Source organism: Lytechinus variegatus, chromosome 4 (assembly GCF_018143015.1).
Source record: "Lytechinus variegatus isolate NC3 chromosome 4, Lvar_3.0, whole genome shotgun sequence".
NCBI lineage: Eukaryota > Metazoa > Echinodermata > Echinoidea > Temnopleuroida > Toxopneustidae > Lytechinus > Lytechinus variegatus.
In genome coordinates, this window is record NC_054743.1 from 26122765 (window position 1) to 26141788 (window position 19024).

Sequence of the window (19024 nt, forward strand, 5' to 3'; positions counted from 1 at the left end):
GCAATTTGAAAGATAATGAGGAAAATCTGAAAAATTTGTGCACAAACAAATGGAGAGTTGTCCACAAAATCAGCCATTTTGAAGCACGTTTGCCAATTTGAGGATGCCCATAGAAAGTACAACAAGAGTTTTCAAACTCCCATAACTTGCTTATTTCATAACTGATTTTGATGATTTTTTTTAATTGTTCCTCTCATTTTACTCTTTCCAATAAGATTACTTTTCTTCTTGGGTTTTGGTTTCCTTTAAAGGCACTCTGGTAGAAGTACATTTAGTTCCAATAGAGAGGAGTTCCTCCCTGGAGTATGAATGCACAGGCATTGTTAGGTGTAAGGTCCAGCTATGGTAAGTTGAGCCAGCCTGGACATTGGCATTGTAATTGTCAATAGACTCACTCAAGTAAGATTAACACAAAGGCTATGTGGAGAGCACTGTAGCACTATACAGTGTGAGTCAGACAAAAATGTTACACTTTTTAAATTAAGTATTTTTCAAGAAAATTTGGGATTCAGAGAGAAATTCTAGCATGTAAGGATAGAGTAAATATTCCTCTGTCACTTGGTAAAATTTGTTTCAGTGTAGTTGTTATGGTTCAGTGCACAGCAACAATTGTTTGAAAAGAGTGTCAAAACCCATTTGCGCCAAGTCAGGTGGTACCTGCTGAAACAGAGACAAAGCATTCACACAACAATGAGCGTAAAGTTCATGCGTATGTTTATTGATCAAGAAAAATAAAAACAAGAGAACCAGTAAATCAATTTATCATCTTCACTTAAAATTTCATTTTCATTGTCATTTCGGCCACAACTTGAACAAAACTTCCCACCTTCAATCTTCCACAAGTTGTCCATTTCCCTTGATGCACTTCTGAGCTCGATGGAGCATTGCTAAATCAGTCGACAAAAAAAGAAGAACTATATGATTGAAGTCAAAACTGTACAGCACCACACCTGCAGATCTGGATGACTTGCAGTAGCGCATCATCAGAGCAGCATGTGGAAGATTGAACACGTTGAAGGCGGGTAGCTTTATCCAAGTTGTGGCCAAAATGACAATGAAAAGAACGTTTCAGTGAAGATAATGAATTGATTTACTGGTTCTCTTGTTTATTTTTCTTGATCAATAAACATACGCATAAACTTATAAATTTATATCTTCTCGATAAGGACTCCTATATAAAGATGAAGTTATCAAACTCGAAATTAAAAAAAAGACACACATGCAAAATATAGATTTAAAACCCGAAAAATTTGCTTTCTTAACATCTTCTGTGCAATTTGTCATTTAACGTTTAACGAAAGTTTGTTAACCTTTTGGCATTTCTGATCATAACTTCTTAACAGAAGGTCACAGATATGTAATTGTGTACATTTTCTTGTTTAGTATATCAAGACAAACAATTTGATGCCTAACTCGTCACAATCGTGGCAATTTGAAAAAAGATTACCCCTATTGACCCCATTTTGACCCCTCACATGGTCATGATGACCAATAGAAATATGTCACTAAGTTGAAGGTTGTTCCTTGTGATGTCACCAATCACATATAAGTGACAAATCAGACTTAGCTAAAATTGTCGAAGTAGATGACATATGCTGTCTGACTATATGTCCTCAGATCCAGCTGGCACAAAAAGGGTAAAGGTTGTGCTTAATAAGTGTTGAAATTTGAATTCGGGTGGCATCCGTGTTATTTTAATTGACTAAAAGTGCAGGGGAAATGTATGAGAAATGTTTGGCAGGGTAAGTTTGATTTCGCCCTTTCCCTTTGACACAGCGTGAAAACGAGCATTTCCGCGCAAACAGATTTCTGCGAGCTTTACAAAAAATGGACAGTGCTCATTCAAGTGTAACATTCTGTCAAAACTTCTACTTTAATTGGATAGATGAGACCCAAACCCATTATGTGAAAAATACCCACATGTTGCATATTTTTTTATTCCCGTTTTTCAAAGCGTAAACTTTTTTATGATACGTACTGTATCATCGCTGTTCGCCATGCAATTCGAATGGCAGACTCGACTATGCTTCATTGAGCGCTGGACGAATAAATCTAAAGGAAAAAAGATTGAACATCGACAAAGGAGAGAGTCATAATGGCAACAAGGATGAACGCATCTTTACAATTGAAGGCCTGAACACGAACGGGTTCGACAAACCGTGGTGGAGAGAAAGTAAGAATGATGGGTATACTCAGAGATGTTTGATCCATTCTTCATTCATTTAAGGTTTCAATAAAATACACCGTTTGGAATATACACCATGGTTGGATCTGAAGCCTGAGAATTCATGCCTTTTTTAATTTAAAACGTTTTTTTTCTGTTTTTCAACCAGCGACGCCCAAATCATCTGTATGTATTTGCTACATTCTCGGCCAATTCAGGTTAGTTTCAGTTTATTGTGTATTAAATAGCCATTTCATTTCTATTGTTTATAATTTGTAAAACACACACATCGTTGTCGTAACATTTTGAAATGTATCACTGTTATGAAGGCTTTCCGAAATAATGTTTAGATAACATTTTTATATCATTGACGTTTACCTTCCTCATTCTGGAGGTTATTTATATTTCATTCCTAACTATTTGATACTATTTCTACTCGTAATAATGGTAATAGTACTAACAGTAGTAGCAGTAGTAGTAGTAGTAGAAGCAGTAGTAGTAGTAGTAGTAGTAGTAGCAGTAGTAGCAGTAGTAGTAGTAGTAGCAGTAGTAGCAGTAGTAGTAGTAGTAGTAGTAGTAGTAGTAGTAGTAGTATTAGTAGTAAAGGTGTTGTAATAAAACCTATAGGTGTAAAACTAACACCACCAATTTAACACCGGTGTAAGATAACTGGTGTTGTCCTCTGTGTACACCCCTAACACCACACTTTTTGCTGTGTAGTAGTAGTAGTAGTAGTAGAAGAAATAGTAGTACACTGTAAAAAAATTGTGGTGTTAAAACTGACACCAGCTGGTGATAATAGAGGCCACACCCTAAAGTGTTAAAATTACACCCTAGAGATTGAACACAAAACCAAAAAGTGTAAATGTAACAACCAATTAAAGGTGTGGTAATAACACCTATAGGTGTTGAACTAACATTGTCAATTTAACACCGATGTAAAATAACATGTGTGGTCCACAGTTTTTGCTGTGTAGTTGAAGTAGTAGAAGTAGTCGCAGTAGTAGCAGCAGTGTAGTAGATTGATTGTAATCATTTCTTTATTTCAAAGAAAAGCAGAATACAAGTATACAAAGTGAAACAATGAAGAGTAACAAGCGAAACGAGGTCCATGAACCTATACTGGTTCAAGGCAGGTTGAAATGTACATAAAAAGTAAATTACAAAGGCATATTATTGATTGCGAACAAAAAGCAATCATAGAATAAAACTGAGTAGGTGAATTTTGCATTAATTATTAAAAAAAAAAGCTTTTAATAGAGACATACATCATGGACCTACTTGCTTACATGAGCATAGGCACAAAGACAGTACTAATATTAGTAGTAGTAGTAATAGTAGTAGTAGTATAGTAGTAGTAGTATAGTAGTAGTAGTAGTAATATAGGGTGACATTTGATATTGTGTCCCCTTACTATTTTGGGTAGGGGGACACGTCCTCCTGTCCCCCCGGGGATTTCCGCCCATAACTGAAAGATGTTTGGAGTTGATTCAATTTTTCTTATGACCAATAAAAACGTCATTATCTGTATTCTGGCTTGTCAAATATTTGGCACAAAATACACCCATTTCAGAAAAAATCCTGGAGCCGCGCCTGGAGTAAATCATCACTTAGTAGTATTTTAGTTAATCATCACTCAATTATGTTAATAGCAGTAAGGCTGCAGCAGTAGATTTGCTTCCCCAGTACCGACCAAACCGTACTCGAATGTGGCGTCCCAAGGTCCACATGGGTTATTAATGGGCTACAAGGCCCCCCAAATCTAGTCCGTGAAGATCCCGGGGGGGGGCACTTCCATTCACGAGTGGATACCATGCGCGACCATGGGGTCTCGAAAAGCACCCTAAACACGTAATTTCCATATTCTGAAAATGCACCCCTTAGTAAGTATTGACGCGTGAAACCCTACCCTTAACAAGTATTGGTAACAAAACGATACTCTTGGCAAATGTTCCCTGAAATCACTCATCCTACGAACGAGGTTATAATGCCTGAAATGAACCCCTAAACAAGTACAGGAATGTTTTATTGTTACGGGGTCGTCGGCTTTACCTTATTCGGTTTAGTACGACCCCACTTTCTACACCTAGCGCAAATCGGACTCTAAACACGAAGTGTTGGGGCAAAAAGGACATCCTTTATAAAACATTTTAATTTTGTTTTATCATCCCCGCAATTTCGACCCTAAACACGTAATTTTCCTAGCGAAATAGATACCCTTTTTTTCATTATTTTTGTGTTTTTGACACCCTTATCACGTTACGTACGTAACGTGCCCCATCGTGAAAAAGACATCCTCTTTACGTGTTTTTTGGTCGCGCATGGTACCCACTCGTCGATGTAAGTGCCCCCCCCCCCCGGGTGAAGATGGAAGTGTGGCATTCAAGGTATGTTCAAGATTTGTTTGTACAAGGTACATGATATAGACTTTCCTTTGTTCGTATTTTTGTTGCTTCCGTGCTGTGTTTTTGTTAAGTTATGTAACTTGATTTCAGATTGAGAAAATCCCTCTTTTATTCAGAAAGCGCATCAGAACTGAAACCGGTAGAACATTCCTTTCAAAGACGGGTATTCAAGCGAGCAAACTGGGCCGGTGTAGCGGTGGATATGTCCATCGGCAGATACGGTTCTGGGAACACTTTCTGCCGGCGGATCATGTTCCAACTCCGGCGGATTCAGTACCAATTTCTCTTCGGCAGATATCGTTATTGCTATTGTTATCGACGGGGGGGGGGGGGGTGCCTTGGCCGAGTAGTCTAAGGCGCCTGGCTATACATGGAAAATCCGGGGTTCGATGCCCGGCTTCGGCTCATGTACCCGTGAGCAATCGTCAATGCTGTTTTATCCTGCATTCAAATAAATGGAAATGCTATAATTATTATGCAATATTGGTAACATGGTGTGCACTTAAAATAAAAATCGACCTCTGCGGGCTATATGCACACTAGCTCGGCGTGTGATCATCTGTGAACTCGATCTTTAACTTGGGGAAACCATACTGACTTGAAACTAATTAAAGGGGCTCGCACTGATGTTAGATTTAAGGCCGGATAAATCAAGCTGTAACTTAGGGAGGAACGCCAAATAAAGAAATATGAAATTAACTGAATAAAAGATATTGTGCGTATGCAGGCCCTGGGACGACCTAGCTATTTCAAAGTAGGGTATTTGCCCAAGAAATTTGAAAAGCAAAAAAAAAAAAGGTTTCACTATAAATTGAAACACAAAAAGAGGTTGGCACCAAAAATGTTACAATAGGTTATTACTTTTTTTTTACTTCGCAGCCCCGTAGATCCGCCACTGGTATCTTGTTTAAAGGAACATTTCTTTTATAACCTTCTCCATAAGATAATAGGGCATTACTAACCTCTTGTACTCATCAAAGTGCCAGTGCTAAATTATGTATTCTATGGATTGCAAATGATATATATTTCAATCTAATCTCATATTTTATGATATTTCTTCATCGTTAGTATTTGTTGCCGATATTTGACAGATGTATGGCAGGGGGGCATTTTATATTTATGAATATATGTATTCATAATTATATTCACTCATTTCTGATAGGAAACTTCGGGTTGACTTATATCGCAGATTTCTATTTTGCGGCTCCTTTTTGGACGAATCTTACAAATTGCTCACAGGTATAGGCCAACATGCACATATTGCCAGGTCTATATAAATACATGAAACATCAACACGTTTCACCTTTACTCATCAATTCCCATCGCTCCCCTTCTCAGAAACTGCACGGATCCGCCCCTGGATAAAAATGACAAAAATGCGGCTGCATAAATCCAAAACCCCGATATTGCCAGAGCAGCATGTCTTACCAAATAATTATACAATGCACGTAGTCTATACCTAATCTCAACCAAATACGCCGAGGATTACCAAATCTGCGAACAACAAACCGCGTCAAACCGTGCCTCTAGTCGAGGCCCTGTCGGCTGCTTTCCGAGCGAACATGGCGAAGCAAGGGACTAGTCCGGGGGCTGGGAGAGTTTATTCAGCTGATCGGGTACAAAAGGTCCCATCATGTTGGCATGAAGGCAGTGATTAAGGATAAGTGTTGCTGCCGGGCCATATCCTGTACGGAAGTCCCTGATGGCCCCAAATAGGGGCCAAAAAAATTGGCTTATTCAGCTGAAAAGGTGCATGGTTAATTCTTTTTTGCAATGGACCGAGTATACATTGGGATTTTTAAAAATACCAATGCCAGCAACTTTATCCTGTACGAGGGCCCAGACAGAAGGCCCAAAGGGCCCCCCCAAAAAAAAAAATTGGCTTATTCAGCTGAAAAGGTACATGGTTAATTCTTTTTTGCAATGGACCGAGTATACACTGAGATTTTAAAATACGGGGGCCCAGACAGTAGGCCCAAAGGCCCCCCCCCGAAAATGGGTTTATTCAGCTGAAAAGGTACATGGCTAATTATTTTGCAATGGACCGAGTATACATCGGGATTTCCCAAAATACCCATGCCAGCAACTATATCCTGTACGGGGGCCCAGACAGTAGCACCAAAGTCCCCAAAAATCCTGTATATGTCCCACAACTAATTTATAAAGCTAAAAATGTATATGGATAATTCCTTTTGAAATGGAGGCAGTATACATTGGGATTTTTAAAAATACCCATGCCAGCAATTTTATCCTGTACGATGGCCAAGACAGTAGGCCCAAAGGGCCCCCCGAAAATGGGTTTATTCAGCTGAAAAGGTACATGTACATGGCTAATTCTTTTTGCAATGGACCGTGTATTGGGATTTCCCAAAATACCCATGCCAGCAGCTTTACCCTGTACGGGGGCCCAGACAGTAGCCCCAAAGTGCCCATATATCCAGTAACTAATTTATTCAGCTGAAAATCAACACGGATAATTCCTTTTGACATGGAAGCAGTATACAATGCGATTTGAAAAGAAAAACTCATGCCAGCAACTTTATCCTTTACAGTGCCCAGAGAGTAGGCCCGAAGGGCCCCGAAAATGGGGTTGTTCAGCTGAAAAGGTACATGGCTAATTCATTTTAAAATGGAATCTGCATACTCTAAGGCTCACAAAACTACCCATGCAAGCAACTTTACCCTGTACGGGGGTCCAGACAGTAGCCCCAAAGTGCCCATATATCCAGTATTTGTCCCACAACTAATTTATTAAGCTAAAAATGTATATATATATGGATAATTCCTTTTGAAATGGAGGCAGTATACATTGGGATTTTTAAAATATACCATGCCAGCAATTTTATCCTGTACGATGGCCCAGACAGTATGCCCAAAGGACCCCCCGAAAATGGGTTTATTCCGCTGAAAAGGTACATGGCTAATTATTTTTGCAATGGACCGTGTATTGGGATTTCCCAAAATACCCATGTCAGCAACCTTATCCTGTACGGGGGCCCAGACAGTAGCCCCAAAGTGCCCATATATCCAGTAACTAATTTATTTAGCTAGAAATGTACATGGATAATTCCTTTTGCAATGGAGGCAGTATACATTGGGATTTTTAAAAATACCCATGCCAGCAATTTTATCCTGTACGATGGCCCAGACAGTAGGCCCAAAGGGCCCCCCGAAAATGGGTTTATTCAGCTGAAAAGGTACATGGCTAATTCTTTTTGCAATGGACCGTGTATTGGGATTTCCCAAAATACCCATGCCAGCAACTTTATCCTGTACGGGGGCCCAGACAGTAGCCCCAAAGTGCCCATATATCCAGCAACTAATTTATTCAGCTGAAAATCAACACGGATAATTCCTTTTGAAATGGAAGCAGTATACAATGCGATTTGAAAAGAAAAACTCATGCCAGCAACTTTATCCTTTACAGGGCCCAGAGAGTAGGCCCGAAGGGCCCCCGAAAATGGGGTTGTTCAGCTGAAAAGGTACATGGCTAATTCTTTTTAAAATGGAATCTGCATACTCTAAGGCTCACAAAACTACCCATGCCAGCAACTTTACCCTGTACGGGGGTCCAGACAGTAGCCCCATAGTGCCCCTCCCCAAAAAGTTTATTTTAGGCTCAAGACATACATGGATAATTGTCAATTCCAGCAAATTTATCCTGTATGGAGCCCAGATAGCAGCAGATGTCTAACAACCATTTTTTTTTCGGCAGAAGTGATACATGGATATAATCTTTTTGGATGGAATTTGTATGCACTCAGCTAAGGTTTTTAAAAGATACCAATCATGCCAATGCCATCAAGTTTATTCTGTATAAGGCCCAGACATGCAGTCAACCCCAAATTCCCCTGGGATAACAGGATATACTAGTACATGGTAATTAATTTTGTCGTGTAATCAGTATACCTTGGTCCTTATTTCCAGTAATATATGCCTGAAAGGGGCCCAGTGTGCAATAAATAGGCCTATACATGTAGTTTCATTTGGGGATATCGAATATATATGATTGGAACTGGCGGAAATCCCACATTTAATTTAACTGAAATAATGACAGTAGCAGTATAGCGAGCGAAGCGAACGCGCAGAATGGCGTATCCCCAAATACCACTTTCAAGTGGTTTGTAATATCACAAGGGCAATTGATATGGGAGTAGTTTGCCGTGTGCCTAATACTACCATCACTTTGTTGATTACAGTTCAAGGCCCGAATATAGTAGAATAGTATTTAAATTTATTAACCTGAAAGGTGTGATATTTTTGGTTACTTTTCTTTCCATTTCCACTTCTATGTATTTTTTAAAAACTTCTTCCTCCTTTCTTGTTATTTTCCTCTTTTGTCCCTCACAATCCTTTGTGTCGCCATCAAAGGTACGAGGCTGCTTCAGCTTCCAAGATCCAACTACATCTTCCCATATATTTCCCTTTTCATTTTTTTAAATTTTTTAAGAGACGGCAAGGGCTTTTGTTAAAAAAATCATTTCTTCCATTTACTGTTATTCATTTCTCTTCCATATTATCATTATGATCGTTTCTATATCCTGCATGTTTTCTCCATCAATGTCCTTAATCCAATTATCCTTTTTCTCATTTTCTCTATCTTTTATTATGTTCTTCCTGTATCTCTTAGTTTTTATATTTCCTCTTTCTCTTCCATTCCCCTTCCCTCTCTCCTCTATTTTGTTCACTCTCCCTTTTCTTTAGTCTCTCCCAGTTTCCTTCTCTCTCTCTCCTTTCCTTTTCTCTCCCTTTTTGTCTCTTCCCCATTCCTTTTCTCTCCCCTCTTCCCTTCTCATTCTTTCTCTTTGTCCCCTTCACACTCTCTCCCATCTATATGCCCCTTCTCATTTTCTCTCTTCCTCTCCTTTTCTCTCCCCTCCCCCGTTCCCTTGTCGTTTTCTATTTCCTCCTTTTCATTCTCAACCCTTCACCATTTTCTCTCTTTTCCACCTCTCATCCTTTCCGATCTCCTTTTTTCTTCTCCCTCAGTCCCCTTCCCATTCCCTTCTCTCTTTTCTATCCCCCCTCTTTTGAGGGGAGGAGGGGGGGGCATTTCAGGCCCACTTGGTCCACGCATGGCGGAACATTGTATCTGGCAAGTGAGGGCAGTTGTGATCATAAAATATTTTTTTATAATAAAACTTATTGTTGATAACTAATGTATGATGCTTGATCATTATTATGTTCAACAGATAGTTTAATTAGTCAAATCGGTTTGAATAAAATTATGAGTACAATTAACATTTCTCACCTGAGTTGTGGAAGCCATGATGTAGTCTGGAAGCACTGACAAGTGGTTGAAGGCAAATCAGAATATGCGGCTGTGCCATTATACAATGTCAGGCAATCCCAATAAAAAGAGGTTCAGGGCATGGAACTAGATTAGCCACAATTTCAGGGGCCATATTGTTTTTGTACAGTAATCGGCCTATCAAATTATTTTGTCTAATTCGGATGGATATCCCTGAACACTCCCATCCCTTACATTGTTATCAATGGAGGCCTTCATGTTTTTGTACCCCCCCCAAAAAAAAAAAAAATATATATATATATATATATTTTTATATATATACATTGATAAGGCACCATTCTAATGGGCCCTGCATGAATTCTGTTTTGGACCCCACACAGGTAGAATGCTGCCCATGGCAGGGTAAAGTTGCTGGCATGTGTATTTTTGTAAGCCTTAAAGTATGCAGATTCCATTTTAAAAAGAATTAGCCATGTACTTTTTCAGCTGAACCCTATTTTCGGGGGCCCTTTGGACCTACCGTCCGGGCCCCTATACCATTGTATACAGGATGAAGTTGCTGGCATGGGTATTTTGAAAATCCCAATGTATACTGCTTCCATTTCAAAAGGAATTATCCATGTACATTTTCAGCTGAATAAATTAGTTGTGGGGCATATGGGCAATTAGAGGCTACTGTCTGGGCCCCCGTACAGGGTAAAATTGCTGGCATGGGTAGTTTTGTGAGCCTTAAAGTATGCAGATTCCATTTTAAAAAAAAATAGCCATGTACATTTTCAGCTGAATAACCACATTTTCGGGGGCCCTTCGGACCTACTGTCTGGCCCCCTATACAGGATAAAATTGCTGGCATGGGTATTTTTTAAAATCCCAATGTATACTGCCTCCATTGCAAAAGGAATTACCCATTAACATTTTTAGCTTAAAGGGGAATCCAACCCAAATAAAAACTTGTTTTTATGAGGAAAAGAAAAATCAGACAAGTTGATAGCTGAAAGTTTGAACAATATTGGACAAACAACAAGAAAGTTCAGAATTTTTAAAAGTTGTAAATATTGGTAATCACTATACCCATGGAGACTTCAAATTGGCCACATATGGGATGTCATAGTGATGTAAGGCAAGGACTACTCTTCCATGTACTCCAATGCATATTATGGCTAAATTAACATTTTTCCCAAAAGTTTTATTTCAAATTATATTTTTCTGTCATGAGGACATAAAACAATATACTACCTGGGTTATATTTAGATTACAGCCCCAGGGTAATGGGTACTTGGGAGAAAACCACAAATCTCTGATAATAAAGTACATGGCCTATGGGAAAGTTGTCCTTGCCCCTTGTCATAATTTACTTACCTAGTTGCCAATTTGAAATCTACATAGTATTAGTGATCTCAATTTTAAAACAGCAATAACTTTCTTGTTGCTTGTCCAATTTCTTTCAAACTTTCACCATTTTGTTTAATTTATTTTTCCTCTTCCCAACACACCATTTTATGGCCAAGGCTGGATTCCCCTTTAATAAATTAGTTGTAGGACATATTATACAGGAGATATGGGCACTTTGGGGCTACTGTCTGGGCCCCGTACAGGATAGAGTTGCCTGCATGGGTATTTTGCGAAATCCCAATATATACTCGGTCCATTGCCAAAAATAGCCATGTACCTTTTCAACTGAGTAAATCCATTTTCGGCGGGCCCTTCGGGCCTCCTGTCTGGGCCTGCGTACAGGATACAGTTGCTGGCATGGGTGTTTTGGGAAATCCCAATGTATACTCGGTCCATTGCAAAAAAAAAATAGGTATGTACCTTTTCAGCTGAATAAACCCATTTTCGGGGGGGGGGGCCTTTGGGCCTACTGTCTGGGCCCCCGTACAGAATAAAATTGCTGCATGGGTATTTTTGAAAATCCCAATGTATACTGCATCCATAGCACAAGGTATTATCCATGTACATTTTGAGCTTGATAAATTAGTCGTGGGACATAGGCCTATACAGGATGTATGGGCACTTTGGGGCTACTGTCTGGGCCCCCGTACAGGATAAAGTTGCTAGCATGGGTGTTTTGGGAAATCCCAATGTATACTCAGTCCATTGCAAAAACAATTAGCCATGTACCTTTTCAGCTGAATAAACCCATTAGTCGGGGGCCCTATGGGCCTACTGTCTGGGCCCCCGTACACGATAAAGTTGCTTGCATGGGTATTTTGGGAAATCACAATATATTCTCGGTCCATTGCAAAAAGAATTAGCCATGTACCTTTTCAGCTGAATAAACCAATTTTTGGGGCCCCTATTTGGGGCCATCGGGGCCTTCCGTACAGGATATGGCCCGGCAGCAACACTTTCCCTTGATGACTACCTTCATGCCAACATGATGGGACCATCAAACCTTTTGTACCCGATCAGCTGAATAAACTCTCCCAGCCCCCGGACTAATATAGCGAGGTACAGCGCCGCGAGACAGGCCTCTCGACATCTGTGCCGAATTTCACCGACTTTCTTTTGTTATTTTATTGTTTTTACCAATATCCCGACCAAAAACTGGTCGGGGAAAATCATCCAATGAGAGCGCGGGCTGCTATGACGTCATATTGAATATTTATGAGCTCATCTTGAATGGCGACCCGTGGATTCTTGGCGAAGAGTGACGACGAAATGTCAAAGAGCATTGAATATGCCTCTAAAATGCCGAATATTGACCGATTTAAGGATTTGCAAATCGATGAAATTAAATCTGTACTGAAAGGATGAGATGTTTTTGTAAATCTTCCCACAGGATATGGAAAAAATGTTATCTCCGCGGTGCAGTGAGGGAATGCTGGAGTAGAGTTGCTTCCCCTTGACTCGAGTCTGACCAGCGGCTGACCAGTATCTCACGGGAACTTTCGGGGCGGTGATGGGTCTTTTTCGGCCAGTACTATTAATAGTAGTAGTACCACTACTTGTAGCATTTTGTTGGTTATATCCCCTGTAGTGTCCCGCAATTAAATGAATCCCCGCAAAATAGTGGACTACTATATTCCGAACCCCGGACGAAGCAGCATTGACATTTCATTCGTTTACTATAGGTGACCGCTGATATCACGACTCATGTATATTCATTAGGAAGACGTTCCTCATGAATATATGATTCAGCTCAGATGTCAAGAGGCCCTGGCTAGCGCCAGGCCGAATTCGCTTCGCTCGGGAAGCAGCCGCCAGGGCCTCGACAAAATCTCAGGGGCGTCAATACAAATCCGGCAGATATGGTTCCGAGTAAGAACGATATGTGCTTGCGGATACCATATCGGTGGGACCAATCTGCCGCTACACCGGCGTCTGTACATTGCCTCCCCCATCATTGCTCAATCGACCAGCCCCTTGCTTATATATGAAGCAATTGCTGAGGGAGCGCTGAACGGAGTCAATTAACCGGTAACATTTATATATGCATGGTTGGTTACTTGTTACCATGGTTCTATCAGAAAGAAATATCGCTATTCATTTTCTCCCCAACATGTTATTAATTGCCGTAGTATCATTTCAACCTTGAACGGTTTGTGTAATTTCTATCTGACCTGGATATAGGTAAGCTTCTAAACAATAGCTTGGTGGGATTCTATGGGTTTGGGAAGGGATGGCTGCATCCATGATAATGATTCGGAGAGAGGGGGATGACGGTATAATGACGTCATTTTTTTTCTCTCAGTTGAAAAATAGAACAAGACGTTTCTTTCAGATAACCTTCTTTTCCCTCCCCTGCTCATTCCCATGGATCAGCCGGTGATGTAGCCCTTGGTTAAAATAAGATTTAGACAAAGCTTTATGAACTTTTTTTTAATTTCATTAAATGGCCTCTCTCCCGATATGTTGTCTTTCATTTTCAATATGTGGCGCCACTATTATATCAAATAAGATTACGGGGCGCGTATGCTTCGCTATGTTGAAGTTGCTGAATAAAAGTGGATTAGTTTTTTTTCCTCGGTCGCCGTGCTCGCTTATTCAATAAGTTATACGGTAGTTGGAAAAGCAAAAGTGGCAAACCTTATTCATGGTGTATTTTTTTTACAATGAAACAATACGAATGGTGCTTATTATCATCGCTTGATGTGCTTTCTCTCTCGTAGGCCTATTCATTCAGATAGTAACAGAAGGAGTGCTGTTGAGCAAAACAGGCGACAAAATTTAAAGAACCATATAGATATACTGTATATCACAAAATGAAACTTCTATCAATACACAGAAAATACACATGAAAGCGTTAAAAGGAAGTCTGCTGATTTGCAAATAGTCTGGTCATCAAATTTCTAATTTCTGTCATTTTGGCGCAAGCCTCCTTTTGAACCCCGCCAAAAGTCTCGTTTCGCTCAAGCATGAACAAAATTTATTTTTTAAAGGACGTTCTACAGTTATGTTTGTGTGCATTATGATCTGCGCATATTTTACACTCTGCGCGATGACGTCACAAAGGATGAACAGGAGATTAATTAGCTGTGGGTATGAGCTGATGTTTCTCATCATCTGCACTCTAATTGCAGATCTGATGCGTTATTTTATGAACCCCAAAAAATGGAATTATTCCATGGACCATTTTTGAAAATATCTCTACAGTATCAAAATACTTCACTCTGCAGTGCAGCCAAAATATCACGAATATGACAACGAGTTTGAATAAATCGTAGAGTGTTTTTTTATTTTTTTTTCACATAGATACAACGCATTAGGCACATTTTTTTGTGATTAAAAAGCACATTTGCTCCAATAAACAATGCCGATAGTTTGAAAACAAGTACATGAACAAATTCTTTTGAATGCGCAATTCTTAAGAACATCCATTTGGGTGAACTTTGAAGCTCTATAGCAAAAAATCAAGCAATTTTTGCATATTTCGAATATTCAGGTTCTAAAGTATCTATGTGCAAAGATTGGTGAAAATGACATGGATTTCACTTTAACTGTGGAACGCCGGCTTAAATGGCATTTTAAAGATAAGATTTCAGAGCATCTATTACCATCAAAATATTTTGAAACAATTATTTTTATAGACTTTTTCAAATCGGTCCCTTTTTTATACGCATTGTATAAAGGAGCAAACAGATTTTGTCATCAAAATCGGACTAGGAATAACAAAGATATGACATTTTTAAGTTTTTCATTATTTCGGTGAAACAGTTTAAAGAATGCATATAACTTTCCTCGCTCGCTTCACTCTCTCGCATTTGATTTAATACATATTTAAAGGAGTAAACAAATTTTGTCATCAAAATCAGGCAAGTAATAACAAGGTTAGGACGTTTTTAAGTTCTGTACACTGTTAGAAAAAATAAAAGAAGTTCTTGCAGCAGAGTCTCGAGAACACCTGTAATCTTACCGAATTGCGTAATCTTACAGGAAATTGGTATTTGATGTATGGAATCTTACAAATTTCCTTGAATAAAACACCCTTTTCCCCTTTTTAAACAGACCTGTTCTGTTAAATTGCAGAAAAATTCTTGTTTTATGAATTTACAGAATGATTCTGTTATTGCTTTCTACAAAATCTTCTGTTTATTTTCTGTAAAATCACGGGTTTTTTAACAGTGTACTATTTCGATAAAACAGTTTAATGCATGCCGTCATGAATTTGCAATGAGTAAGCTGGTGATGTCATATTCCCACTTATATTTTGTATTTCATCATATATAATTATATTTTTATTCTTGGTCCAATAAAGGAAAAGATTGACTATAATAGATAAAATAGTAACTTGGGTTCTATACAAGTAATGAGTCAGTTCAATAACATTTAAAATCAGAATTATCACTAATACAAAATTGTTCAAAGATAACTTTACACTACCAGTCACAACTCCCAGACTCACCACTACCTGCTTCAGCCAGAGAACAACCGAATCAGTGGACCAAATCCATTGCTCTCCGGCCGAAACAGGCAATAGTGATTCAAAGAATGGTGACCGGTACTGTATTCATTTTTTTTAATTGATGAAATGGAGGAAAATTGAGGAAATTGAGGAAACTTACGCACCCTTTCATTTGGGGAAGGGCAAATTCGCCTACAAAGAGACTGGACGTCGTTCACCTAACCCGAATTTGGTAGATTCAAATGACCTCATCCAATACTCACCGATCACATATTGGAGCAAATAGAAATATGGTGGAATACCGGTCTCGCAAGAAGGAAAATTGGTATGTCGCTGGTTATCGTACTATTTTCCATATATTGTATAATCAAGGGTGTGTACAGTATTCGCATCCATGCTTGGTCTCTTGCCTTTGAATCGGACAGGGTTTGACTTTCGACCAGTCCCAAAAAATATCATTTATTTTTTTTTCTTTTATCCTTTCCATGTCTTAGAGTTGTTATCGAAATCCTCAAGATGTTCTGTCGTCGCCGACAACTGGGAAGATATATCATCGTAGTTACTGGTGTGTTGTTCATTCTACTGATGACGTACGGTTGGACTAGGAAGTCATGGATGAGGGATGAGGAGGGAAAAGAAATGAAAGAGAGAGCAGTGGAACCATCAACCCCTCGTATGCCTCTTAGATACTTTTCTCGTGTCATACAGAACGGTGCATCCTTGGATGAAGAAATTCGACACGATCTTGGCGAAACGGAGCCTCAAAATTCCAGTTGTTGGAGACAAGTTCAAATATGGAGCCAAGATATTTATAATATCCGACCACAAGGGATACAACCGTGTCCGGGAATACCCTGTGGTATTCAATTGGTCTTTGACACGAGCTATCAAACCTTGAAAGACAGCCACGCCGTCTTGCTCTATCACGTTTCCCAGTGGAATTGGGATGAACTGACAAGCCATAAACCGAAAGGGCAAAAATGGATCTTTTTCTCTCACGAAAGTCCAATTAATACACGAAAGGACATCATCCCGCCTCAAAAGTACATTAACATATCATATGACTATTTAATGTCCTTCCGCTTCAGGGAGTCACATCTCTATGGTAGCTATGGATACTACGATACTGTCAATCCCTCGATTGCTTTGAACGATACGCGAAATTGGGCAGATGGTCGGAAAAGGAAGGTGGCCTGGTTGGCTTCCAACTGTGGGAACAGCCCATTTCTCCACTGGAACAGGACAGGGTTCGTCAGAGAACTCTCCAAACTTGTGGATGTCGGAATGTACGGAAAGTGTGGTGAAGCAGGTGCCTGTCCCTCAAGGTATCAACAGGTAAACGGAAATGACTATTTGTCCTCTTGTAACGATTTCCTTCGGCAGTTCAAGTTCTACCTCGCCCTTGAGAACTGCGCCTGTCGGGACTACATGAGCGAAAAATTCTGGAACCATGCTTACAATCTAGATTTGGTCCCCATTGTGTTTGGACCAAGCCGCGCAGACTACAAGGCGGTAGCTCCACCGAATTCATTCATCCATGTGGAGGACTTTGAAACGATCCAGGACCTGGCCGACTATATAAATCTCTTGGACAAGAATGACCATCTGTACAACAAATTCTTTGAATGGAAAAAATATGGGTCTGTAGTCGTCAGTAGAGAACAGTGGCTCTTTGAGCCTAAGAATATGTGTCAAGTCGTCAGGAGACTGTTAGCTGACGAGAAGGCAGAAAGGGAGGGTATCCAGACGCCTGCCCTTCCCGACTTAACAGAGTGGTGGACAAATTCATGTCGCCAAAGCATTCCAGAATTTCCAATTAAGATGCAGAGACAATAGCAATGTAGTCTTTCAGGACATGTGGATATATATATATACACTCGATGAATTTATATGAAATCTGGTATTTATGTGCTTGGAATATCTTTCCCATGAAGATATCGTTGTCAAGCTATATGAATATTCTGATATGTGATTTGTTTAAAAATGTATTTATGTCAACGCTTGAAATTGATGAAGTTAAAAGTGTTCCATGGGATCTATGTCTTAATCTCAGAATGTTCTTTTTGGAAAAAGAAATAACTTCGTGTTCTTAATTTCGTGGTCTTGATTTTCACAAAACCTTCCTATTTGACTTCCATCATTATATTTATATTTTTGTAATGGCTATTTGAATAGGTGTGGACATTTTTTTGCGATAGGGGTAATGATCGTACATCAGCCAGATTTAGGAATATCTATACATCTCTACATTGTGTCGACATGTGTTCTTGATGGTAAAATGATCGTGTATTGAAACCAGGTATGACAATATACACAGATGTCGACATGTGATTACGAAGGATCAAACGATCGTCTATCAACCAAATATGACATTAAACGTTGGTGTCAACATGTGTTTATGAGAGAGCAAATAATTGTGTATCAACTAGATATGTCGACGTGTTTTTTTTTGGTGGCGAGATAACAGTTTATGAACAGCCAGATCTTACAATATGCATTGATGTCGACATGACTTCACGAAGGATCAAATGATCGTCTATCAACCAGATATAATTTTGAATATTTATATGTGTGTCGACATGTGATTTCGAAGGAGAAAATAATCATGCATCAACCAGATATGTCGACATGTTTTCTTGATGATGAAATGATCGTGTAGCGAAAACATTATACATTGGTGTCGAAATGTGTTTACAAAGTGGCAATTGATCGTGTATCAAAACCAATTATGATAAGACAGTATACCCGGGTGTTTGTTGGTTTATATTTTTCCACCATGCAAAACGATTATGCCCCATTGAAAGAAAATTGAAAGAAAAATCAAAATATGAAAAAGCCATGTCGACATGGGTTTCGGTTAACCACTTATAGTGTGTGATAATTTACTTTGGACATTATTTTATGAAGGATTAAAATTGTTTTGTAAAAATCACTTTTGCACACCCTTCGTATTTATGTAAGTCGTTCGTAAAGCCCACATCACATGCACTTATTCGGAATCAGCAGGAATCAAGCAGATGCTGGAACGAAACAAATATTCAAAAAATCTCGACATTTTTTAGAGGAACTTATTTATTCACCAAACTGGAGTTGAAATTCAGTAAATTGACCAGGTGAATCATCATACACTAGTCAAAATGAACCGCAATGGAGTCAGATTGATAATTCGTGCTACATTCTTGGACATTCTCGGCGCATTCTAAATATTCTGACTGCATTATGAGCATGATGAGTGCATTCGGAACATTTTTGTCATTTTCTTTGGCCGTCCCGAAGGTTTTGGTCATGTTCAAAACATTCGAGGGGTAATTTCGAACGGTGTTCGAAGTAGATTTGAATGACCAAATGGTGATCAAACA

At 39.3% G+C, this 19024-nt stretch overlaps 1 protein-coding gene across 1 annotated transcript; it reads left to right on the forward strand.

Moving 5' to 3' along the window:
* Positions 1-2003: 2003 nt before the first annotated feature.
* LOC121413700 (4-galactosyl-N-acetylglucosaminide 3-alpha-L-fucosyltransferase 9-like) lies at positions 2004-18473 on the forward strand. The gene is made up of 3 exons (XM_041606625.1): positions 2004-2173; positions 2334-2382; positions 16160-18473. Exon 3 carries the CDS (start codon positions 16182-16184, stop codon positions 17499-17501), a length of 1320 nt encoding a protein of 439 aa, XP_041462559.1. The 5' UTR covers positions 2004-2173; positions 2334-2382; positions 16160-16181; the 3' UTR covers positions 17502-18473.
* The last annotated feature ends 551 nt before the right edge of the window (positions 18474-19024 follow it).